Source organism: Tupaia chinensis, unplaced genomic scaffold (assembly GCF_000334495.1).
Source record: "Tupaia chinensis unplaced genomic scaffold, TupChi_1.0 Scaffold000187_1, whole genome shotgun sequence".
Taxonomy (NCBI): Eukaryota; Metazoa; Chordata; class Mammalia; order Scandentia; family Tupaiidae; genus Tupaia; species Tupaia belangeri.
Window position 1 is genome coordinate 3,678,250 of NW_006159662.1, and position 26,802 is coordinate 3,705,051.

A 26,802-nucleotide genomic window follows, 5' to 3' on the forward strand; every position below is an offset into this window, starting at 1 on the left:
GGAATGATTGGTGAGGATTTAAATTTTCTCAGAGCTTCCAACATGACTCTTATCCTCCTGGGGAAAGAAGATTCGAAGTATAATGTTAACCACTGCCCTGTGTAACTGCTCCCATTGTCATAAAAAGAAATACCAAGTAGTCCCTGTGTTCCAGATAGGCTGTCTGTCTGTCTATCTACTAGAAAACTGGTAAAGGTGGGCCGGCAGGTGGTGTGGACCTCAAAGCTGATGGGGGTCCTACAGGGTTGATGGAGGGGAGGGTTGCTTTCTCTAAATAAACTTTCTTCTCTCTCTCTCTCTCTCTCTCTCTCTGTTTCTGTCTGGTGAATGCAAGTGCCCTGTAGGAAAACAAAACAAAACCCTGTTGGAGCACAGTCTCTCTCTATCTAAATAAATAACTAAACTTTTGAAAAGTTCATAGAGAGGGGCCAGCAGGTGGCATGGTGGTTAAGGTGCTGGACTCCCATATGGCTGACTATAGTTTGAATCCTGGACCTGGCAGCTTGCTTTGTCATTTTCTCTCTGTTTCTCTCTGGTGGGCAAATTTTAAGAAAATAATAATAATAAATAAAATTAAGTAAATGCATTTTTTAAAGAATTATTTATTGGGACCAGCAGTTAGCGTAATGGCTATGTCACTGGACTCCCATGTAGTCGACTGCAGTTCACGTCCCGGACCCAGTGGCTGAAAACTCACGCTGGGCACGTGTGCGTGCATGCCCAAGATCCCAAGAGGAGAACGGAGGAGAATGGAGGAGAAGGGATTGCAGCATGGCCATCCCCCCTGGGGGGTGATTTCTCGCTTTCTATCTCTCTGTCTCTCTCTGTCTGCTGGCGAGCACACACGCCCTATAGCGAAAAACCTCTCCAAAAAGAAAAAAAAAACAAGAATTATTTATTTATGTAATTCCACTTTTTATTATTATTTTTTAATTTGACCAGAGAGAGAGAGAAAGGAAAAGCAAGAAAGCAAGCCGCCAGGTCCAGGACTCAAACCGTGGTCAACCATGTGGGAATCCAGAACCTTTAATCACCATGCTACTTGCTGGTCCGTAATATGCACTTTTGAAAGACCCTCCCACCTTTATGTGTCCCAGCCTCAGCTCTGTGTCTATTTCAGATAAAATCTCCCTTGACTTCCTACAACAGCTCCTTGGTTTTTGTTTTGGTTTTTTTGTGTGTGTGTTTGCAGGATTGTTTTTTTTTTTTTAGGATGATTTGTTGCTACAGGGCGTGTGTGTTCACCAGAGCGACAGAAAGTGAAAAATCACCCTGGGGGGGATGGCCACACCACAATTCCTTCTCCTCCATTCTCTTCTCAGGATTTTGGTGTTTTAATATGCCAGGGCTAGGACTTGAACTGTAGTCGACTATGTGAGTCCAGCAATGGAACCTGTGTTTGCAGGTTTATTTTAACCCAAAATGATCTCCTCTTACTAGGGCCACTATCTCAGTGTATTTTATTGTATTTGTTTATTCATTTATTTTTTATTTTGCTTTAAGATATGTGCACTTATCAGAAAGAGAAAGAGAGGCATGGTGAGAATCACCCACTGTGGCGATGGCCCCACCACATTTCCTCCTTCTCCGTTCTCTTCTTGGAATTTTGGGCATGCACACACATATTTTCCAAACTGCTGGGTTGGAGACTCGAACTGCTCCGTCAGACCTGTGGAATCCAGCCACCTCAACCACCATGCCAGCCACCAGCTGACCCCACAATGCATTTTATTTCCTTTCGCTAAGTGTTTTTAGATTGCTCATTGTGTTTTCCTCACAGATGACTTCAGCTGGTTTTGTGAAACTATTTCTTTAAAATAACTGTAGGAATGACCCTTTAGGCACCGGCATTCCCACTGCCCAATTCCAAATATAATGAAGTGCTATCAACGCCCCAAAACACACCTGCTCTGGCACACGAGTCGCTAATGAGTATCTGAGGCTAGCATTTGCATAGGTTTAAAGTGGCAGGGATGCCTTTTTCTGAACACCTTTGTGTTTTTAAGAATCTATTCACAGTTAAGGGGGAAAAAATGTTCGAAAGTGAGCCATTAGCACATTATTGAATTCTTGTTTCCAGCCGACAGCTGTGTTGTGCCTCATGTAATAGGATATATTTACTGATGCCTCAATGCTGTTCTTTTGATTTCCACGAATTCGACACACTCAGCACTCGAGCGTGCATGCCGCATGTCGTTTCTTACATTCATTATATGTTCCCCACTTCCAAATCATAAAAGCCTCACTAGTCTCTCTCTCTCTCTCTCTCTCTCTGTTTCTGTCTGGTGAATGCAAGTGCCCTGTAGGAAAACAAAACAAAACCCTGTTGGAGCACAGTCTCTCTCTATCTAAATAAATAACTAAACTTTTTAAAAGTTCATAGAGGGGGGCCAGCAGGTGGCATGGTGGTTAAGGTGCTGGACTCCCATATGGCTGACTATAGTTTGAATCCTGGACCTGGCAGCTTGCTTTGTCATTTTCTCTCTGTTTCTCTCTGGTGGGCAAATTTTAAGAAAATAATAATAATAAATAAAATTAAGTAAATGCATTTTTTAAAGAATTATTTATTGGGACCAGCAGTTAGCGTAATGGCTATGTCACTGGACTCCCATGTAGTCGACTGCAGTTCACGTCCCGGACCCAGTGGCTGAAAACTCACGCTGGGCACGTGTGCGTGCATGCCCAAGATCCCAAGAGGAGAACGGAGGAGAATGGAGGAGAAGGGATTGCAGCATGGCCATCCCCCCTGGGGAGTGATTTCTTGCTTTCTGTCTCTCTGTCTCTCTCTGTCTGCTGGCGAGCACACACGCCCTATAGCGAAAAACCTCTCCAAAAAGAAAAAAAAAACAAGAATTGTTTATTTATGTAATTCCACTTGTTATTATTATTTTTTAATTTGACCAGAGAGAGAGAGAAAGGAAAAGCAAGAAAGCAAGCCGCCAGGTCCAGGACTCAAACCGTGGTCAACCATGTGGGAATCCAGAACCTTTAATCACCATGCTACTTGCTGGTCCGTAATATGCACTTTTGAAAGACCCTCCCACCTTTATGTGTCCAAGCCTCAGCTCTGTGTCTATTTAAGATAAAATCTCCCTTGACTTCCTACAACAGCTCCTTGGTTTTTGTTTTGGTTTTTTTGTGTGTGTGTTTGCAGGATTTTTTTTTTTTTTTTAGGATGATTTGTTGCTACAGGGCGTGTGTGTTCACCAGAGCGACAGAAAGTGAAAAATCACCCTGGGGGGGATGGCCACACCACAATTCCTTCTCCTCCATTCTCTTCTCAGGATTTTGGTGTTTTAATATGCCAGGGCTAGGACTTGAACTGTAGTCGACTATGTGAGTCCAGCAATGGAACCTGTGTTTGCAGGTTTATTTTAACCCAAAATGATCTCCTCTTACTAGGGCCACTATCTCAGTGTATTTTATTGTATTTGTTTATTCATTTATTTTTTATTTTGCTTTAAGATATGTGCACTTATCAGAAAGAGAAAGAGAGGCATGGTGAGAATCACCCACTGTGGCGATGGCCCCACCACATTTCCTCCTTCTCCGTTCTCTTCTTGGAATTTTGGGCATGCACACACATATTTTCCAAACTGCTGGGTTGGAGACTCGAACTGCTCCGTCAGACATGTGGAATCCAGCCACCTCAACCACCATGCCAGCCACCAGCTGACCCCACAATGCATTTTATTTCCTTTCGCTAAGTGTTTTTAGATTGCTCATTGTGTTTTCCTCACAGATGACTTCAGCTGGTTTTGTGAAACTATTTCTTTAAAATAACTGTAGGAATGACCCTTTAGGCACCGGCATTCCCACTGCCCAATTCCAAATATAATGAAGTGCTATCAACGCCCCAAAACACACCTGCTCTGGCACACGAGTCGCTAATGAGTATCTGAGGCTAGCATTTGCATAGGTTTAAAGTGGCAGGGATGCCTTTTTCTGAACACCTTTGTGTTTTTAAGAATCTATTCACAGTTAAGGGGGAAAAAATGTTCGAAAGTGAGCCATTAGCACATTATTGAATTCTTGTTTCCAGCCGACAGCTGTGTTGTGCCTCATGTAATAGGATATATTTACTGATGCCTCAATGCTGTTCTTTTGATTTCCACGAATTCGACACACTCAGCACTCGAGCGTGCATGCCGCATGTCGTTTCTTACATTCATTATATGTTCCCCACTTCCAAATCATAAAAGCCTCACTAGATAGCAGAGGCCTGGAGTCATAAACACTTCATTACACATGCTTCCCTTGTTTCTGCAAACTCACTGGATTAAAATCTTCCATTTATTGAAACATCTTTGAACCTTCCACGAGAGGTTTTTGCACAATTGTTGGATTGGTGTGGCAGGACGGAAGGAATGTTGGAGAGACACTCTGAGTATCCAAGAAATGTTAAAAGGTTATAACTGATATAGGAAGAAAAATAATGCCAAGAAAGAAAAGCAGGAGTGTATTACATACACACGCCCAGTGTCCAGTCATCCCTTGGAATCCACAGGGAACGTTTCAGGACTCCTCCCCCTGCAAGATACCAAAATTCACAGATGTTCAAGTCCCTTATAGGAAATGGTATAGTGTTTGCATAGAACCTACACATATCCTCCTGTGTACTTTTTAAAAATTATTGTTTAATTAATTTATTTATTATCATTATTTTGTTTGCTATAGTACATATGCATTCACCAGAGGGAGACAGACAGAGAGAGAAAGAGAGCAAGAAGGAAAGTGAGAAAGCAACCCACCAGGTCTGGGATGCAAACCATGGTCAGCCATGTGGGAGTCCAGCACCTTAACTACCACGCCACCTGCCAGCCCCCGTATGTTTTTTTAATATCTATTTTATTTTATTATTATTACTTTTTAATTTGACCAGAGAGAGAGAAAATGAGAAAGCAGACCACCAGGACCAGAACTTGAATTGCGATCAGTCACGTGGGAGTCCAGCACCCCAATCACCATGCCACCTGCCAGCCCCCTCCTGTATAGTTGTTTTTGTTTTTGTTTTTTGAAGAGGTTTTTGCTATAGGCACGTGTGCTCGCCAGACAGACAGAGAGAGACAGAGACAGAAAGTGAGAAATCACCCCCCAGGGGGGATGGCCATGCCACAATCCCTTCTCCTCCATTCTCCTCTCAGGATCTTGGGCACGTACGCACACACGCCCAGCGTGAGTTTTCAGCCACCGGGTCTGGGATGCAAACCGCGGTTGACTACAGGGGAGTCCAATGACATAGCCGTTATGCTAACTGCTGGCCCCCTCCCCCTGTATTCTTAAAAAAAACAAAAATTATAGTGAGCACATGTGAGAGCGAGAGCAACCCCAGCTTTTCTGTGACCCTTGACAGCACCTCATCAGCTCCTCAGGATCTTGGGCACCCATGCGCGTAGGCTTGGCGTGTTTTTAGGCCGACGCAGGTAGCTGAATCTGCGGTCAGCCAGGCGGCCTCCAGCCTCGCAGGGTGTTTGTCTTCCTGCTGTGCATGGAGGCTGGGCCCTTTCCGTATATGTCAAATCACCTCTAGATCACTTACAATACCAAGGCAATATAAGTGCTGTGTAAATAGTTGCTACACTGCACTGCTTTTTGTATATGTTTGGGTTTGTTGTTGTTATATGTATATGTGTATTATTCGGTTGGCTTTTTTTTCCCGTTGTTTTGTTTGTTTTTCCTGAATATTTTTGATCCAGGGCCGTTTGGATCTGCAGATGTGGAAGCTGTGGATTCAGGGGCCTCATGTAATATTCTCTGCAGCCTCCTAGTGCCGTCAGTGTCACCTTAAGAAACCACTTCAACCCTTTGCCTCCAGTCCAGCTTCTCACGCCCACTATGTTCCATTCTCGCTTGGGTCTCTTGTTTCGTTCTTTCGATAATAGTTGACTAAGCGGCTTTTTTTCTTTTCAGGATTTTGCCATAGAGCATGTGCGCTAGCCAGAGAGAGAGACAGTGTGAAGGAAAGTGAGAAATCATCCCCCATGAGGCATGGCCACATCAAAATCCCGTCTCCATTCTCTTCCTTGGATTTTGAGCATACATGCACATGTGCCCGGCATGAATTTCCAGTCACCATGCTAGGATTGAAGTCAGCCACGTGGGAGTCCAGTGTCCCAATCACCATGCTATCTACTGGCCCTAAACGGCTTTTTAAAAATTTTTCCTTCTGTTACATGAAGGTCAAGCCTAGAAGGATATTTTCTTGTCTGTATCCCACAGGTTCATTTATTTTAAATGAATCAATGTTTGGGGCATTCCATCAGAGAAGAGGGAATGTTAAGTGCCCTTTGCTCAGAAGTGAGTGGCCACCCAGAAAAGTGTTCTTGATTGCCAACAATTACGACCTCCTGGCTCCAGTGAGACACACAACCTCTCACAAATGAAAAGAAGACGCTGTTGTAGTTAAAGATAACTGGAGAGAAAAACCTCAAGGTGATTAGCCTGCAGATTCATTCGAATAACTGCTGTGTGCCTGCCAAGTAGTACCATTAGTCCCTACCCATCCCAGCCCAGCTCTCAGATAAGATGAAGCAAGTACATGCGTGTTGTAGAAAGGGCTTGCAGTGAGGCCAGTGCCATAACCTACTGGTTCATGGCGCTAGACCCCACATGGCCAATCATGTTTAATTCCAGGCCCTCATAGCTTGAAAAACACACCAGGCACATGTGTGTGTGCACCCAAAAATCCCAACAGGATGGAGAAATGGAGGACAAGAGATTGTAGCATAAACACAGCCCACTGAGGAGGTGCTTTCTCCCTCTCTCCCCCTCTCTTTCTCTGGTGAGTGCATACACCCTATGGCAGTTTTTGGGGTTTTTTTTGGGGGGTGGGGTAGGGGCAGCTGTGGATAGCCGGTGGCATGATGGTTAAGGTGGCTGGGTCCCACATGACTGACTGTGCAGTTCAAATCCTAGACCTGGCGGATCGAGAGACACACCAGACACACATGCATGTGTGCTCAAAATCCCAAGAGGAGAATGGTTGAGAAGGGATTGAGACTTGTCCGTCCCCACTGGGGGATGCTTTCTCTCTCTCTCTCTCTCTCTCTCTCTCTCTCTCTCTGTATCTCTGGCATGTGCACATGCCCTATAGCAAATAAAGTGGGGGCTGCATCTGGGATGAGTAAACACAATGTCTGTGTATGTTGGGCTGTAACTGTTCAACACATGGGGATGGGGACAGAGGGATGGAGCAGTCTAATCACTGATATTCCCAGAATTGAGAACAACCTATTTTCTGAGAGTTGTAATCAAATATGCAATTATTTCAACTTCTTCCTTTTACTTTCTAGGTGGTCCGAGACATTCTGCTGATTGGACATAGACAGGCTTTTGCCTGGGTTGATGAGTGGTATGGTAAGTCAACTCCCCTGAAATAACTCAGAGAACAACTTCCTAACATACTGGCTTGGACTTTCAGTCCATCTGGCTTCAACTGCTAGAAGGACAACTACAAAGGCAGAGCTGCTACTTCCTGTATTGGAAATAGCCCTGTCCTCTGAGCATATGAAGGGGTAATTATAGAAGCTTGGCCTAAAATAAGCACAGTTATTGACTAAGTAGGACCTCAGTGTGTTTGATGCTTGCATAGCTGATACACAGGACTTCATCATTCTCTGTTGGATGGGTTTGAAACCCATTCTAATTTATCCCAAACTTTGATTCAAGATCAAAGCTGTCTGAAGCCTCATGTCAAGAAAAAGCAGCCCTTTGATTAGAGAACACTTGAAACAATCACTCACCAAATACGTAGATTCTGTAAGAATTCGAGGGTTGTCAGGGACATAGGTACCCAGTCACCCCAGTCAAAACTGTGTTCTGGCTTATTCTCACGAGATGGGGAGAGTAAAAGGAGTCTCGCAGACTTCCAGTAAGTGAAAGCGAGGTTTGCTTCATCCCATGATGGATGAACCGCCTCTGCAGATCCTCAGCGCTGTTCCATCCACATGAATCTTCTGCATTCCCAGAATCAGGCATCAGAGGGCTGCTGTCCTTGGCTATAAATAGAAATGAACACACCCAACTGGTGACTTAGGTTAGATCTGATTTTCAGGTCGATTTTCTAATGAAATGCCCTCCTCCTTGGCCTTTCCTAAGTCACATTAAATTTGTTCCGAGTGTAACCTAGATTGCATTTTGGTCTTTTTTCCACCAGTTTCCTCCCTTTTCTTAGCAGAAAGCACCAAATTTTAAAGTAAAAGGATCCATCGGATGGAATGGGTAGAGATAGTGATTATAATTAATGTTGTTAGCTATTTTCTGAGCCACATTTTAAAAAGCATAGGTCCGTGGGCTATGGGCTTTTCTTTTCTTTCTCTTCTTTTCTTTTTTTTTTTCAATTTTCCCAGATCTGCACCTTCCAAAGAGCAAATGCATCTTCCTGGGTTTGTCCAAATGAAAATGATCACTTATGCTTTTGGGTGTTCATTTTTTTTTTCATTTTTTAAAACGAATTATTTATTTTAAAAAAGAATTACTTATTTTTAATTTTATTACCCATTAATTTATTATTTTAAAAAACTTTGACCAGAGGGACCAGCAAGTTGGCATAATGGCTATGTCACTGGACTCCCATGTAGTCGACCATGGTTTGAGTCCCAGACCGGGTGGCACACAGCGAGTACATGTGGGTGTGTGCCCAAGATCCTGAGAGGAGAATGGAGGAGATGGGATTGCAGCATGGCCATCCGCCCCCCAGGGGGGTGATTTCTCACTTTCTGTCTCTCTGTCTCTCTCTGTCTTTTCAGCAAGCACATCCACCCTATAGCAAAAACCTCTCCAAAATAAATTTTTTTTTGACCAGAGAGAGAAAGAAAGTGAGAAAGCAAACCACCAGGTCTAGGACTCAAACCGTAGTCACCCATGAGGGAGTGTCCATCAACTTAACCACCACGCCACCTGCTGTTCCCTCTTTTTCTCTTCTATGAGTGAGAGAGAAAAGAGCTATCACTCCCAGTCGTTGCTGGACAGCACTCACCACCACTTCAGCCAGCCCTGGATTACGGGTGACCTCTCATACACCGAGTGCTCAGGGTCTCTCCCAACTCGTATTCCTCAGAGCTCCAACACCGAGGGAATATCTAAAGGATATTCAAAGAATAATGGGCCCCAGCTGATTGAAGTTTGGCACGAATACAGGCAGCTCAAGGGCCAAAAAGCTGCCACTTTGAAGACCTGGAGACAGGCAGTTTGGATAGGTTTCTCTCTGGTGCCAGAATGCGGTAGAAAACGCAGCAGCAGAAACATCAGCCAGGTGCTCACCAGAAGGACAAAAGACGGCACGGCTGTTGATCAGAAAAGAGGGTTTGGTAAGAGGCAGACTGCGGGAAGGAGAAAAAGGTGGGTGGTTATTTGGTAAGTGAATGGTCAGGTCTGGAGAACAGGGTGACACTCGCATCGCAGCTGAGCCTGGGATGATGGTGAGACAAGGAATTTTCATTAAAAAATGTTTTTAAATTCTCAGATTTTTATAGGACCCTAAAGCTAGAATAATGCACGAAATGAAATGGGAGCTCTCCCGTCTAGAGACCTCAAGGAGAACACACAGCTATTTATCTGGCAGAAGTTATATGGAGGCAGTTATAACTCAGAGTCTATGGACCCAAAAGCCCTTTCTGCGTCTGCATGCACAGAAAGCACGGGTTTTAGAAGACGCCCAGTACTCCCCAGAGTCGGTCTCCACCCGCTGTGTACATAATCACAGCCACAACCAAAACAAGCAGCCTTTTCACCCAGCGAGGGGTCTGAGAACCACACCATCAATTTCACGTAAACTACTGCAGGCATCCCACCCCCAGCCGAGCTCCTAGCCAGGGAAACAGTGGCTCCTTCATTATGGAGATGCAGACTCTCGTTCAGTCAAATAAAGAGAAATGGCCCCTCTCCACAGAGCACCCCGACTCGATGCAGTGCTGGGATCCGTGGGCCTTTCAGATGAATGGGCATGTCAGTGTTTCTGAGGCCACGTGTCCACCAGGATAGCCCTTCAGTTTGGGCCACCTAAAGTTGTTTGTTTTGCTCTGGTCTGTACAGACCCAGTGAGGTTCCCATTAGGAACCATGGGAAGGATCCAAAGTACAGCAACTTGCCTTAGCTGTAGCTGATAGCACTGCTTCTCAAGTACGACCCTGGGTGCTTGTTAGATACTTGCTCCATCAGCATCCCTTGGGCACTGGTTACAAATGTAGATTCTCAGGACCAGCAGATGGCATAGTGGTTATGTGTCAGGAGCCCCCACTTAGTCAACCACGGTTCGAGTCCTGGACCCAACAGCTTAAAACCATACCAGGCATGTGTGCATGTGTACCCAAAATCCTGAAAAAAGAATAGAGGAGAAGGGGTTGTGGCATGACCATCCCCGCTGGGGGTGACCCCCCACTTTCTGTCTCTCTGTTTCTCTGGCAAGCACGCATGCCCTATAGGGGAAAAAAAAAAATCTGTCTACAAAAAAAGAAGAAGAAAAGAAGAAAGGAGGGACCAGCAATTAGTGTAATGGCTATGTCGCTGGACTTCCACATAGTCGACTGTGGTTCGAGTCCCAGACCCGGTGGCTTAAACTCACGCCAGGCACGTGTGTGTGCGTGCCCAAGATCCCAAGGGGAGAATGGAGGAGAAGGGATTGCAGCGTGGCCATCCCCCCTGGGGGGTGATTTATCTCTTTCTATCTCTCTGTCTCTCTCTGTCTATCTGGTAAGCACACGAGCCCTGTAGCAAAATCCTCTTCAAAAAAAAAAGAAAAAAAAAAATATATATAAAAGAAAAAGAAGAAGAAGAAGAAGAAAGGAATGCAAATCTGAAAGCTGAGTGTGGTGGCACATGCCTGGAATCCCAAGAAACTTGGGAGGCAGAGGCAGAAGGACCACAGGCTGGAGGCTGTCCTGGATTATATAATGAGACCCTAAAACAAAAGAGCTAGACATGACAGCACACCCCTATGGGCCCAGGTAGGAGGCTGGAGGACCGAGGTTGTGAGATGCTGTCTTAAAAACCAAAAAGAAGTAGGGCCAGCAGGTGCCATGGTGGTTAAGGCACTGGACCACATCATGGTGGACTGTGGTTTGAGTTCCAGGTTTGGCAGCTTGGAAATCATGCCAGGCGTATGTGTGTACATGCCCAAAATCCCTAGAAAAGAATGGAGGAGAAGAGACTGCAGCATGGCCATCTTCTCTGGACGGTGAGTTCTCTCTCTCTCTCTCTCTCTCTCTCTCGCTCCCTCCAGCGAGCACACATGCCCTATGGCAAAAAGATGTAAGAAAGAGAGAGAGAGAGAGAGAGAGAGAAAGGGAAAAGAAATGCTTACTCTAAGGCCCATCCCAAATCTACTGACTCAGAAACTGTGTTGTTTAACCCAGAAATTTGTAAGCCTTCTAGATAATTATGATGCTAGCTAAGTTTTAAAAACTACTAGCTTGGGACTGGCAGGTAACATAGTGGTTAAGGTGCTGGACTCCCACATGGCCAACTGGTCTGAGTCCCAGACCCAGTGACTTGAAAATCATTCCAGGCACATATGCATGCATGCCCAAAATTCCGGAAAGAGAATGGAGGAGAAGGGATTGCAGCATGACCATCCCTCCTAGGGAGTGATTTCTCACTTTCCCTCTCACAGTCTCTGTCTCTCTCTCTCTGTCGAGCACACATGTCCTGAGGCAAAAACCTCTAACCCCCAAAAAAGTTGAATTAATTCAACCCAGATAGGTTAGACGAGAGGATAGTAGATCTCTTTAGAGCTAACTGCTACACTCTGTGCCTCGTGAAAATTAGAGCCACCTGAATTTCAGCCCCATTCGCCTCCTTGCCCTTGTGTTAGTCCAGTGCACAAACCGCACCCCCGTACGCAGTGGCGGCCCTGCGGTCCTTCCCTTCTAGTTAGACCCCCCCACACACCTCCAATACTTAATTTAGTCAAGACAAAAGCCATTGTGGAGGATTTCCTCACCCGAGGATTCATTTTGCATATCTTCTGAGTTTCCATATTTGGCTGTTATGAAACTATTTCCCTAAACACGCTTGATTGTGCGCGTGTTCATTGTAAAGTGCTATCGTTTCCATGTTGGAGGAGTTGAGTCTGTCTTCTCAAACCCTGGCTGGTCTTTCTCCGTGAGCCTCGGGTCTCTGCAGGACCAGAACGCTAACCAGGGAAGCAACGACACGCTTCAGAAGGTGGGTGACAGGGGAGGTGGGTTAAAACAGGCAGCCCGGCTTCACAAAGGCGTTGCCTTCCCTCCCAAACCTGACAGTCTCGAGAGGAACACGCAAGAGTGCCAGAGGGAGCCTGTCACCGAGTGGAGCCTCGCAAATGTCTGTAACACTTGGCTCTTCCCCAAAGGTGTGAGAGAGGGCAAGTTCTGACTGGTGTAGATGAGCCTACCTCATGAGAGGGATGTCGGAATCCGCCCCGAGCCCCTAGAGCAGGTCTTGGATGAGAGTCGCAGATGAAGGTGGAGGAAGAAGCCTGCTGAGGGCTCGCATTCGCTGGAGTTTGCCACGCCAGCGGTTGGATTTCCAGTTATCGCTGAAGATATCCATGGTCCTGAAATAAGGATTTGAGTGCCTTGGCTCTTCTGCAACATTTTAAATCTGTGTGCTTATTTATGTCTTTTTTTTTTTTTTCCGGGAAAAGAACCCATAGCTTTCCATCAGATTTTCAAAGGAATCAGAACCCTTTTCTTGCCTACTTCCCAAGTCTAGTTAAAAACTGCAGGAAAAAATCACTACTGTAGGTTACAGTTTTAGATTTCTGTGGTCTGAATCACATGGAAAGAGCACGCACCAGGTCATGAGGGGTCGCTATGACAAAGTGGAGTCACCCTGTGCTTTTTGTAACAAGCATATACTGAATTTATAATCATTTTAAAGGGTTAAAAAAAAAAAAAAAAAGTAATTCCTGGGCCAGCAGGTGGCACGGTGATTTAAGGCATCGGACTCCCACATGGCCAACCATGGTTGAGTCTTGGATGTGACAGCTTGAAAGTCATGCCACACACGTGTGTATGCAGGCCCAAAATCCCAAGAGGAGAGTGAAAGAGAAGGGATTGTGGTATGGCCATTCACCCTGGGTAGTGACTTCTCACTTTTCCTCTTATTGTCTCTCTGCCACAGGTGCACATGCCCTATGGGAAAAAAAAAAAAGGGTGGGGGGGGACCAGCAGGTGGTATGGTGATTAAAGCACTGGACACTCCCACATGGCCGACCACAGTCTGAGTCCTGGACCTAGTGGCTTGCTTTCTCATTTTCCCTCTCTTGTTCTCTGTCTTTCTCTGGCCAAATTAAAATAAGTGAATGAATAAATAAAATTAAATAAATAATTATGTTTTTAAAAAATAAGATAAATTAAAAACAATACAATTGGGACCAGCCTATAGTGTAATGGTTATGTGGCTAGACTTCTACATGGTCGACCACAGTTCAAGTTTTAACCCAGTGGCTTAAAACTCATGCTGGATGCATGTTGCATGCATGCCCAAAGTCCTAAGAGGAGAATGGAGGAGAAGGGATTGCGGTGTGGCCATACCCCCGTCTCTCTGTCTCTCGGGTGAGTGCACATGCACTATATCAAAAATCTCTCTTAAAAAATGAACAAAGAAATAAATAAAACTTGACTATTCCTGGGGCCACTCATGGCCTGATGGTTAAGGGAGCCAGATCTCACATGGCCAAGCCTGTGGATGGATTCCCAGATCCAATGACTTGATAAACACACCAGGCCCCTATTCATGGACACCCAGAATCCCCAAACAAGGGAGAGATGGAGGAGAAGGGATTGCTGTGTGACCACAGCCCATTGAAGAATAATCTCTCTCTCTTCCTGTCTCTCTCTCTTCGTCTTTCTCTTGCCAGTACATAGTACAAGTACAAGCTTATTTTGGTATAAAAAATTTTGAGGTCGATTCATAATTATTCATAATACTCATTTTCTATGAACTTCTCAAACACCCCTTGTATGATCTTGCCTCCATTCCTGGGAAATCCACTTGCTTTCTTTACAAATAAAATGATTGAAAGTTGCCACCGTAAACAAAGTAAAAAGATTAGGAAAAAATAATTGCAATGTATGTAGCCGATGTAGGATTAATATCCATCATACATAAGTAGTCCTGTATGAATAACTCAATAGAAAACAGGTGAAGAACATGAATAGGTAAATTGTAGAAGAAATACAAATGGTCAATAAACTCACTATTTTTTTTTCTTTTTTTGGAGAGATTTTTGCTATAGGACGTGTGCACTCGCTAGAAAGACAGAAAGAGACAAAAAGATAGAAAGCAAGAAATCACCCCCCCCAAGGAAAGTCGGCCATGCTGCAATCCCTTCTCCTCCATTCTCCTCTTGGGATCTTGGGCATGCACGCACACACGCCCGATGTGAGTTTAAGCCACCGGGTCCAGGACTCGAACCACGGTTGACTATTGATTACGTGGGAGTCCAGCGACGTAGCCATTTACGCTAACTGCTGGTCCCAATAAACTCACTATTTTTTTTTTAAGGATTATTTTATTGGCTTGTCAGAAAAGTATTTTTTCTACACAAAAACGCATCATGACTTTTCTGACAACCCAATATTTAATTGTATTTATTTATTTTTAATTGTTTATAGGTCATGTTTGCTCACCAGAGAGAAACACAGAGAGAGAGAGAGGAAGTGAGAAAGCAAGCTGCCAGGTCCAAGACTAGAACCAGTCACATGGGAGTCCAAAACCTTAACTACCACGCCACTTACTGATCCCTAAAGTCACTACTGATCAGGAGAAATGTAACAAAAACAAGAAGATATGATATTTGCCCATTTGATGGCAAAAATTTAAGAGAGTACTGATGTCCATTTCTGGATGTAAAATGATAAAAACCCAAAAGGTACTGTAAAAAGGATTAAGTACAGATAGCCTATTACCCACTTCTTTTTTTAAGAATTATTTAATTTAATTTAATTATTTTATTTTTATTTGACCATAGAGAGACACAGAGAGAGAGAAAGTGAGAAAGCAAGCCACCAGGTCCAGGACTCAAACCGTGGTCGGCCATGTGGGAGTCCAGTGCCCTTAACCACCTTGCCACCTGCTGACCCCTCAATTCTAAAAATGTGTTCTGTTTTTTCTAAGTTGGTTTTTTTGTTTGTTTTCTGTTGAGAGGTCATGTATACTCTTCAGTGAGAGAGAGAAAAAGCAGCCCCTCAGGGGACATAGTCACACTACCATTTTTTTTCTCCATTTCTCCATGTCGTCAGAACCTTGGGCACCTGGTATGCTCCCATGCTGCCAGGGCCAGGATTCAGCACATGTGGGCCGTGTGGGCTCCGACTCCCGATGCACAGCACTGAACCACTACGCTACAGGGCTCACCCTAGAAATTGATTCTTTCTTTTTTTAAAAAAATTTTTTTAAAAGACTTATTTAATTTTATTTATTCATTCATTTATTTTAATTTGGCCAGAGAGAGACAGAGAAAGTGAGAGAGGGAAAGTGAGAAAGCAAGCCACCAGGTCTGGGACTCAAACCATGGTTGGCCATGTGGGAGTGTCCAGCGCCTTAACCACCACGCCACCTGCTGGTCCCAAAATTGATTCTTAAGAAATATACATGTGATGGGCCGACAGGAGACATGGTGGTTAAGGGCACTAGACTCCCACAGGGTCGACTACGGTTCGAGTACTGGACCTGGCAGCTTGCTTTCTCACTTTCTCCCTCTCACTCTGTCCCTCTTTGGCCAAATTAAAATAAATAAATAAAGCTAAAAATAAAATAATCCTTTAAAAAAAGAAATACACATGTGATGTATAAAATAATAATAATAAAAATAAATACATTTTTTAGAAAAGAAATGCACGTGCTCATGAACATGTGTACAAAACAGTCTATACCATGGTGCTTATCAGAGCTAAAACTCAAGTCCTAGTGTAAATGTCCGTTACCCAGACTGCTCTCCTGGTACACTCGTACTACCACTCTCTGAACTGTGTGTGCAACAGTTAAAAAGAATAAGGTAGTGGGTCCAGCAGGTGGCATGATGGTTGAGGTGCTGGACTCTCACATGGCTGACTCCAGTTCGAGTCCCAGACCTGGCAGCTTGCTTTCTCTCTCTCTCATGAGTGCAAGTGCTCTAAAGCAAATTAAAGTAATAATAATATATCTTTATAAAAAAAAAAAAAAAAAAGAGTAAGGTAATTCCACATGCACTGATAGGAAAATGTGTTCCTTTCCATGAGCAGAAAACGTGAGTCCTAACCATGTGTATAGTATATATAGGACAGGATGCCACAGTATGTTAACTAACCTCCATGTAAAAGTAAGCTTCCACACCACCTATTTTGCCCTTTAAAGTGAGCCTTTAGTTCCTATCGTAGAAACCAAAGAAAGGTCTTCAATTAGCAAATCCCCTGGGACCAGAGCTTCTTTGCCAAATCTGGGCTCTGCCTGGCAGAGAGGATGGTTCTACTCGGGCCCTCCGTGTCCTAGGATAGGAGGCTGGATTTGCTCTCTCTCCACCTGTAGGTGGACAAGGAAGAGAAGGAAAGCAATGGTCTCTCGAGAGGGCAAGGAAAGGAACTTCTGTCCCACTGAAGTGCAATGAAGAGGGCATTTATGCCCTCAGAATAGTCTCAGTGCTAATTACATTAGCTGGCCTCTGCCAGTAAAGTGTGAAAGATATTAAGATGCTTTTTTATCAGAACAAATACCTTATAGTTACAATAGTCCCTTAAATCAAGCCATTAAGCTTGGATGTTACCTGTGTAAGAAGCCTTCGGGCCAGCAGGTGGCATGGAGGTTATGGCCTACTCCATGGTTCAAGTGCCAAACCTAGCAACTCGAATAAATCGTGCTGGGTACGTGTGTGTGCATGCATGCCCAGAGTCCTGTAGAGGAGGCTTTCCTTCTCTCTCCAGAGAGCATGCACATGTATACACCCCATAGCAACAACAGCAAACTGTATGTGGCCCAGTTGCTGTGGTCCACAGCCAAGACACTGTGCTCTACAGAGACCACTTGGGAGGCCCACATTCCCTTCTCAGTCCACCTCAAGGTCGGTAACCCCAACAACCTAGGAGGCTGAGGCAAGAGGGCCAGGATGCTGTAAGACCCTGTCTTTAAAAAAAAAAAGAAAGAAAGAAAGAAAGAAAGAAAGAAAAAATAACTTATTTAAGAAAACTTAAGAGGGACTAGCAGTTAGCGTAATGGCTATGTCGCTGGACTCCCATGTAGTCGACTGCAGTTCAAGTCCCGGACCCGGTGGCTTGTAACTCACACCAGGCACGTGTGCATGTGTGCCCAAGATCCCGAGAGGAGAACGGAGGAGAAGGGATTGCAATGTGGCCATCCCCCTTGGGGCGGGGGGTGATTTCTGGCTTTCTATCTCTCTGTCTCTCTGTCTTTCTGGTGAGTGCATGCGCCCTATCACAGAAAAAAAAAAAAGAAGAAAGAAAAGAAAAGAAAACTTAAAAGTAAATTATGGGGGGACAAGCAGGTGGCGTGGTGGTTAAGGCACTGGACGCCACCATATGACCCACCACAGTTCAAGTACTGGAACCTTGCTTTCTCACTTTCTCTCTCTCTCTCTCTCTTTCTCTTTCTCTCTCTGGTCAAATTAAAATAAATAAATTAATTAATAAAATTAAATAAATAATTCTTTTAAAAAAATAAAGTAAATTATGGGGCCAGCAGATGGCATAGTGATTAAGGTGCCAGACTCCCACATGGCTGACCATAGTTCAAGTCCTAGACCTAGTGGTTTGAAAATCACACTGGGTACGTGTACGTGCTTGCCCCAAATCCTAAGAGACTGGAGAAGAGATTGCAATATGGCCATCCTCTTTGGGGGTGACTTCTCGCTTTCTCTCTCAGTGTCTCTGTCTCTCTCTGGCAAGCACAATCTCCCCATGGCAAAAAAGAAAAAAGAAAAGTAAATTTTGACTTTCAAAAGCTATGCACAAAGGGGGTAATTATTTACCAATTTCTTAATAAAATCATTGAAAATTCACATAGGGTTCCTTTAGTTAAAACTCTGATACACATAAGCATTTATATGCTGAAAGCAGAGATCTGAACCTAAATTGTTAGAAGTCACCCTGATCGTTGAGAATCAATCCGTAATGAAGATGGATCATCTCTGAAAGTATAATCTGTCTTTGGGTAGATGTCATTGAATTTACTAAAAAATTGATTCGTATATAGATTAGAAATACAAGATTATAATATATGTTACAAAAGCCAGACAATGCGTTTTACCAGGTAACTTGAACAGGGACGTTTTCACTTGATTAGGATTTCCATGAATTATTGAGGAACACTGAAAATGTTGACATCATTTCCGGCCACATTTATGTATGTGGAGATACTTCAGGATTTAGATAAGTATGTTTTCCTTCAGTGTCAGCAGGAGGAATCACCTGTGACAGAACTCCTCCGCCAGACATGGTTATTCTTACGTGGTATCTAGGAGTTTTGCAGTGGGTTATGGAATTTTCCAAAATTTTATTTCTTGATTCCATTTTTTTAAAAAAGCCAGTGGCTGGGGGCCAGCAGGTGGCATGGTGGTTAAGGCGCTCGACTCCCACCACAGTTCAAGTCCTGGACCCGGAGGCTTGCTTTCTCACTTTCTGGCTCTCTATCACTCTCACTCTCACTCTCGTTTTCTTTCTCTGGTGAGCATATATGCCCTATAGCAAATTTAAATGATAATCAATAAATAATAAAGTTTTAAAAAAATATTAAGGCACTGGATTCCCACATGGTCAATCACAATTCAAGTCCTGGACCTGGTGACTTGAAAATCACACCAGGCACACATGTGTGTGTGCCCAAAATCTCGAGAGGAGAATGGAGAAGAAATTGCAGGGTGGCCACACACTCCCCAGGGGTGATTTCTCACTTTCTCTCTCACTGCCTTTCTCTGGGGGAGCGTGTGTGCCTTATGGCAAAAATCTTTTTTTAAAAAAAGCCAAAGCTGGGACTAGCAGTTAGCGTAATGGCTACGTTGCTGGACTCCCATGTAGTCGACTGTGGTTCGAGTCCTGGACCCGGTGGCTTAAACTCACATCAGGCGCGTGTGCATGCCCAAGATCCCAAGAGGAGAATGGAGGAGAAGAGATTGCAGCATGGCCATCCCCCCTGGGGGGGGTGATTTCTCGCTTTCTGTCTCTCTGTCTCTCTCTGTCTGGCGAGCACGCGCCCTATGGCAAAAACAAAAAAAAAAAAAAAAAAAAAACCAAAGCTTATATATCTAGAGTAGGCAGAAATTCTAGCAAAGTTGATCTTCTTTTTGTTAATTCCACAATGACAGTATTCATTTTCTAATTACCAAAAATAATACTTTTTTTAGAATTATTTTATTTAATTTTATTTATTCATTCATTTATTTTAATTTGACCAGAGAGAGACACAGAGAGAGAGAGAGAGAGAAAGTGAGAAAGTAAGCCACCAGGTCCGGGACCCAAACTGTGGCCAACCATGTGGGAGCGTACAGTGCCTTAACCACCACACCACCTGCTGGTCCCCCCAAAATAATCCATTTTTAAAGTTTGTTTTAGTTATTTCTTCTGTGAGATCACAGGGCCTTCACACTGTAGTCCGCTGCCAGCCCCAGGCAGCCCCAGCTCATGCCATATGCCAGGCGCACTCAGGGAAGTCTCTGGACACAGACCTGGGACTGTCCCACGCGGTCAGCCTCACACACGTCACGTTTACCACTGTCCCACCATCCAGCCCTTTTCCCTTTCTTAAATAAGTAATACATATTCGACGTAGAAAATTTAGAGTGTAGATAAATAAAAAGGAAGATATGAAAATTACTTATAATTTTAATTCCTCAAAATAATCACTGTTAACATTTTGAAATGTTATCTTTTCAATGTTTTTAAAAGCAGATAACGCTTTTCTGACTAAAATGATTTTATGTAATATGTGAATTTTTTTACCTCCTATTTTTTTATTTAATGATATATGAAGGATAAACCTATTGCATTAAATATTCTTCTACTTCTTTTTAATGATAGAGAGCATGTGCACACAGACACATATGAGAGAGAGAAGCACCTTCAACAGAGAGAGGGAAAATGAGAAAAGCAAGCCGCCAGGTCCAGGACTCGAATCATAGTCAGCCACGTGGGAGTGTCTACCACCTTAACCACCACGCCACCTGCTGGTCCCCTCAACAACATCCTATCACACCATGATCCCCTCTCCCCTCTAGGCCCTCAGGATCCTGGGCACCTGAGTGCATGCCCAACATGTTTCTCAAGCTGACCTGGGAACCCAAACCAGCAGTCCACCCTATGTCCTCCAGCCTTGCGGAGCACTTGCCTCACTGCTGGGGTACAGTGCTGGGCTCCACCTCATTTTTAATGACTGCATAGTGCTATTAGTCCCCTGAGTTGTTCAGTTTCTCATTGTTGTATACAAGACAATGATGAACATCCTTGTTGTTAAATCCTTTTTCGCATCCATAACATTGATTTATCTTTGAAAACCCATAGCCACACCGTTTAGGCCCCTGTCTTAACATTTGAGCTAATTAAAGAGAAAGGGTGATTTCTACTGGGATTCAATAACACAAAAACCTAAATCTTTGCTTTTGTTTTCCATATTACTGTGCCAGTCAAGGTGGGGGGGGGGGAGTAGTGACTAATGACATATGCAGAGAAACTTCTTTAAACTTTTAGCTAAAATGATATTAGTATTCATTCTAGGTGTGTTTGTGTCTAAGAAATTTTGATGATCGACCAGTGAAATTAAAGGGATTGTGTTGAAGTAATGTGTTGTTATTGCTAACTAAGATGCATTTGTTCTAATCACAAAGCATTTCTTTGATTGCTTTTTGGTTACCTCCATCTTCTTTTTTAAAAGCATGCACTTTGCTTGGCCAGACCACTGCTTAGCATTCTAGAAACTTCCATTGCTTATAGACGGCATTTCTGATTGATGATTTCAGGGGAGCAGGGGGATCATCAGCTAAATGTAATAGCCCAGTTCCAGATTCCGAGCTGTGTTCTCTCTTGGCCCGCGAACACACTGAGTTAAATCATAAACTAGTGGCAAGTCTGTCCTTTGGAAATGGGGAGAATCTCACATGACACATGAATTACTATAAAAGAACACTGAACCACACAATACAGAAAATACTCAAGGAAAAATTCCAGCTGCAGGTACCCAGTGTAAATCCCCACCAAACCAGTTAGCGACCAGGGTAGTAGATTAATCAATTGTTCAGCCTACCTTCATTTGTTAAGTTAAAATTCTGCCAGAGGAGCAACAGAGGGATGGCTATCCAGGAAAACTGCTGGTAAAGCATTGTACAGTAACCAAGGAGTAGGATAGGTGGTAGGGGATTAGGTGAAAGGCGTATGTCAAGTGAGACTAATTGTCATTTTTAAGCTATTTATATTAAACCAAAGATGGCTGGGGTTCCTTGTTTAAATTTGCCATCCGTTGGATTAAGTTGGAATTCCCACCTCGGTACTAATGACATTTCAGGACAGCTCAGCTCCTCGTAGTGGGCAGGTCGGGCGCCTGTGCGTTGTAAGATGACCCACAGCACTCCTGGCCTCTATCCCGTAGTTGCCAATATCCCCCCTTCCCCAGTTAGAACAATAAAAAATGCCACAACATTGTCTCCCGTTGAGAATCACTGGATTAAGAGATCATTATCCTGAAATGCGGAAGACTCAGGCCAGAAATCATGTCACATGGCATTTTATTTATAGCTGAGTGTGGCTGGGAGTCGTAGCAGCCTTCTTGAAGCTGTTTGACTGGACTTGAGGTCGAGGGTAGACCTGGTGTCTCTGACACCGCATCCCCTGTGCCAAAGTACTTCCTGGTGTGAGAACTGTAGCTGATCTCATGCCTACCGGTGAGGGCCACTCCTGTCTCCTGTAATAGCAATGAAAGTGTCCTTTCTGTGGTTGAATGCATTGGTTTAAAGAGTCTCTAAATCTGTGTTGAAAGGTGTATGAGAGGTAAGTATTAAGCAAACTCAACCCTCTGTCTCTGATGGGATCTTCTAACTGGCTTTAGGAGATCCCAGGCTGCGGCCCCGCCCACGTGCTAATAATTCCTCCCCACCCGGCTCACTTTACAAGAATCACCCTCAAACAGTTTCCACTCTTCTCTGTTCTAAGACTGTTTTGTCTTAACGTCCTTGCCTTAACTCCCCCTTTGGCTGATTTAACTAACTTTATGATTGACTCTTCATAAAGTTAGTCGATTCTCTGCTTTTTAAAACCTCTTTGGCTACTGCTAAGCTACCATCTTTTCCTAAAGTCTGCCCATTGAAAGTCTGCATTTAATAACGGAAGTTGCCAACGTCTTGACCTCTTTCAGATATGACAATGGATGATGTTCGGGAATACGAGAAAAACATGCACGAACAAACCAACATAAAAGTTTGCAATCAGCACTCCTCCACTGTGGATGACATAGAGAGCCATGCCCAAACCAGTGTATGTAGACGTTTTCCAACATGTTGCCCACCTTTCCCAAATGCACACGTAAACTCTCTTTGGAAATATTGCAGACGCTCAGTCCCCAACTTGCCACGAAAACGTGTCATCGTCCAGAGGCTGACGGGAAAGAGCCTGAGCTGGGTCTAAATTGGGCGATGTCAACCTCTCTCTTCCAGACGTTTTGATTCTTTAAAGCTGCTTGATTTGGGGGTTATTTCGGTCAGAATACCAAGAACATGGAGAGTGGAAACATTTTGTGGTTCTAGTAAAATGGCTTGCACCCCGAAAAGAGCAGAGGAGTGAAAATGGATGTCATATGCAAGCTAGAACAATATGTCAGTAACTTTTCAAAACACAGTTAACACTCATTTATTCATCCAAGGGAGGGTTGCTGGCTCATCTGCTATTTTAGGTTTCTTTACATTTGCTTTGAAATGCTTTCTGTGGCTCTTTTTAGCTGTCTTATCCAATCGGTTCCTTTTTACTTAGGTAATATCAAGCCGGGGCTGCAGTGTGTGCATAGCACGGGGTGCCCTGTGAATGGGGCGGTGAGCCGGGGATGGGCTGAACTGCAGAGTGGAGCCAGCCTGGGACTCAGGATATGCTCAGAGAGTCTCAACTTACTCAGCTCCCCCTGGAGACAGACCTGCCTCTGTGAAGGGACTTCCGAAAGTTCATGGAAAAATAAAATTAGAGTACGAGTTTATCTGGACCAGCAGAGGGCGCTAGATTCCCACGTACTCACCTGTCTCTGTCTCTCTGGAGAGTGCACGCACCCCAAAACCAAAAAAAAAAAAAAAATCTCTCTTAAAAGTATGAGTTTATCTTGGTGCAGAAACATTTGGAAATCATGCAGCTTTTTCATAACGTACATTTTCCATGCACTCTTTGAAGACCTGGCATGTGGTGTATACCAGCATTTTAAATATAGTTCTCTCTCAATCATTCATGCTAATGAAGGGGAGATAACAAAGAAAAGGGTAATCATCAAATTATGTATATGTCTCTTTAGCCAGAGTGCTGATTCCTTTGGGTTCCAACATAATCCTTCCCGAGCATTAGCCCAGGCTACAGAATAATGCATATAACTTTTTTATTTTTTTAAATGTTAGAGGAAATGGACAGATGGCTGTTATTTTAAATGGGCGCTTTGGGGGGACCTTCTGGCTGCACTTGGAGAGCCTTGGTTAAGTGTTGAGAGCATGCTCTGGAATGTGGCCTGCAAGGCGCATGCACGGCCGTGAGATGCACGCGACCGCCTTGGTGGTTGAAAGGACCCTGATGTCTCCTCCCGTGTCGCATGCAGTGACTGGACTTAGAAAACCGTTCTAGCAGGGCGCACCTGAAGTGTTTCCTCTCCATGTACAAACCAATTCCAACAGAACTCCCCCTTCCTCTCTTCCTGTTCTAGAAATGTTCTTTTAGGAAAACTGTCTCTGAATGTCCATCGTTGTCAATTACTTTTTCTTCCAGGAGTGTTAGACGCCAGTTCCCCCTCAACCACTCTGAAAGCTGCTCATTATAAATGTGCCCAAAGAAAGCCACAGGAGAAGGGGCACACCCAAGTCTAAAAGACACTGAGCACAGTGCGTGTCTCACCCAAAGTCCTTACGGTTTACAGCTTAAGGCTCTTGGGTCGCTTTTCTATCGGTTTTACTATGATCGTCATTTACTGTTATTATTATTGTTTAGTCCGTTTACTACATAAAATATGGTTCCCAGAGTGAGTCTCCCACGGGAAAGTCCCTGTAATGTCGGTTGCAACTCACGGTTGCTCTGGGTGACTTCACGAGCTGCCCACCTCCTGAGAAATTGCACAAAGCGGTTATTTTGAATGCTATGATGTTTCCCTTATTCTTTGGAAATCCATGAAATCGGGGTTCATTTATTTTTCCATATTCTTTCCCCTCTCTCATGAAGAAAAACAATGAAAACCAAGAGGCTGCTGTCCATCACTAATACAAACTGCATGGATGCTAAAAGAAATGTAAATCATCAGCCTGGGTGGATATAAATTACATTGAAGTTATGCAAAATAATATCCACAAACACAGCGATAGGAGAGAACTGTCTCTCTTCCAAAGAACAGTTTCAAAGCCTTCAAGGAAGAGAACTTTTAAGAAAGACTCTGGAAGGAGTGACAAAAATCAAAATTCTGTGCTTCGGATGATTTCTGCCCCCTGCTGGCTGTGTGGAGTAAAGCAATATACTCAACCCCTTAGTTTTATTTTTCAAAGACAATATCCATTCATTATTGCAAAATCATACACACCCCCATTCATTAAAATCTTCTTAAGAGTCCCAACTTTATTTTGAAGCAACCGTCTCTTTTTTTTTTTAAGAGAGATTTTTGCCGTAGGGTGCATGCACTTGCATATGAAGAGAGCCAGAACAGAAAGCAAAAAAATCACTCCCAGGGGGATGGCCACGCTGCAATCCCTTCTCCATTCTCCACTCAGGATTTTTGGCATGCACGCACATGTACCTGGCTTGAGTTTTAAGCCACTGAGTCGGAGACTCAAACTGCAGTCAACAACATGCGAGTCCAGCAACATAAACATTATGCCATCTGCTAGTCCCATAACTGCCTCTTTTTTAAAACTTAATCTCATTTCCTAGCTTCCTTAATAGTATTTTTAAAAAAATAATTATTTTGTTCAACTTTATTTATTTATTTATTTATTTATTTTAATGTGACCAGAGAGAGTGAGAAAGCAAGCTGCCAGGTCCGAGACTCAAACCATAGTTGACCATGTGGGAGTCCAGCGCCCTTAACCACCACGCCACCTGCTGGCCCCCCATAGTCAGTATTTTTTTTAAAGGAATTATTTTATTTAACATCATTTATTTATTATTTATTTATTTATTTTAATTTGACCGAAGAGGGACAAAGCAACAGAGAGAGAAAGGGAAAGTGCGAAAGCAAGCCTCCAGGTCCAGGACTTGAACCAAGGTCGGCCAAGTGGGAGTCCAGCACCCTTAACCACCACACCACCTGCCAGCCCCAATAGTCAGTATATAAATGTCAAATATATAGATTACATACATTTGAGAAAGAGTCACATTTCCAAAACTGTGATTTTTACTTTCTCATTTAATAGGAATGTTTCAGGCATTTGGAAAATCTACACCATCTAGCAGCGCCCATTAAAGGAGGCATTACTGACTGATTTGTTGAATTTCAAATAATGCTTTTTTTCTTTTCAATAAAATCTTCATTCAGGAAATGATCATCTCTTTCTATCCTCTATGTTTTGCTTTTAAATGTCCTTGAGAATTGGTTTTATGTTCTTGGCTTTGGAATATCAGGGTTCGGTGTTTTCACTGTTTTTTTAACCTCCTTAACTAAACGCAGCACTTAGAAAATCTCAGGGTAGATGCAAAGTTAAAGAACCTGCCACGGTATCTCTGTGCCTCCCTTGGAATACAGAAAGTGTGTTTATTGAGTAAGAAAATAGCATGTTGAGAAACTCTGATGATTTACCTCCTTAGCCCGTAAAGGTATACTTGTTCTTTCGTGATCTAAAGTTGACAATAATAGGTGTCACTCAGGGTGATTGATTGACTCAAATACCTTCTCTGCATGGAAGAGATGACTGGGTTTGATAACAGCTCTGTGTACCCAACACGAATCCCCAACGACACACACATACACAAACCCACATGTTTTCCTGGTCTAGTCCTATAGCTTCTGTTAAAGTCCTTGTCCAGAATATTTAAAATACTCACTAGAGAGTGCTTTGGGAAATCTTGGCTGAATATTCATAGAAGAATATTGTTTTCAGGGGTGTGCCTATGTAAAAGGAAAACACTGAGGGCTTAGCATCTCAGTGGTAATTTGGGTTTCTAATGTGATGATGGGGTTCCCAGAGCCCCTTGAACCCAGGGGCAGTGATGAATTGATTTGCATTTCTCATAAATAACAGCTTATTTTTCTTTCTGTTCTTCTCTTTGAAGACATGACAATGGATGAAGTCCGCGAATTCGAACGAGCCACTCAGGAAGCCACCAACAAGAAAATCGGCGTTTTCCCACCTGCCATTTCCATCTCAAGCATTCCCCTGCTGCCTTCCTCTGTCCGCAGTGCCCCTTCTAGCGCTCCGTCCACTCCTCTCTCTACAGATGCACCCGAATTTCTGTCCGTTCCCAAAGATCGGCCCCGGAAAAAGTCTGCCCCAGAAACTCTCACACTTCCAGACCCTGAGAAAAAAGCCACCCTGAATTTACCTGGCATGCACTCTTCAGATAAGCCATGTCGGCCCAAATCAGAGTAACTTCAGATGAATATCTCACGGGGTATTATATTTTCATCTGGGTTTTTTTTTTTTTTAAACAATCTTCTGATATAGGGAAAAACTGCTTTTGACCTAAA

General features: G+C 43.6%; 1 protein-coding gene across 3 annotated transcripts in view; it reads left to right on the forward strand.

Moving 5' to 3' along the window:
* Positions 1-26,802, forward strand: part of PITPNC1 (phosphatidylinositol transfer protein cytoplasmic 1) — a 358,712-nt gene that overhangs the window by 327,061 nt on the left and 4,849 nt on the right. For 2 of the 3 annotated variants that reach the window (XR_003549130.1, XR_003549131.1), the window contains exons 8-9: positions 7,293-7,356; positions 26,388-26,778. Coding sequence is in view for 1 of the 3 variants with exons in the window: in XM_006146773.3 (XP_006146835.1) it covers positions 7,293-7,356; positions 22,309-22,427; positions 26,388-26,393 (189 nt within the window). In the remaining 2 variants the exon portion in view is untranslated. Of the gene's footprint in view, positions 1-7,292; positions 7,357-22,308; positions 22,428-26,387; positions 26,779-26,802 lie in introns of those variants that run through there. The other variant, XM_006146773.3, reaches the window with a different exon arrangement.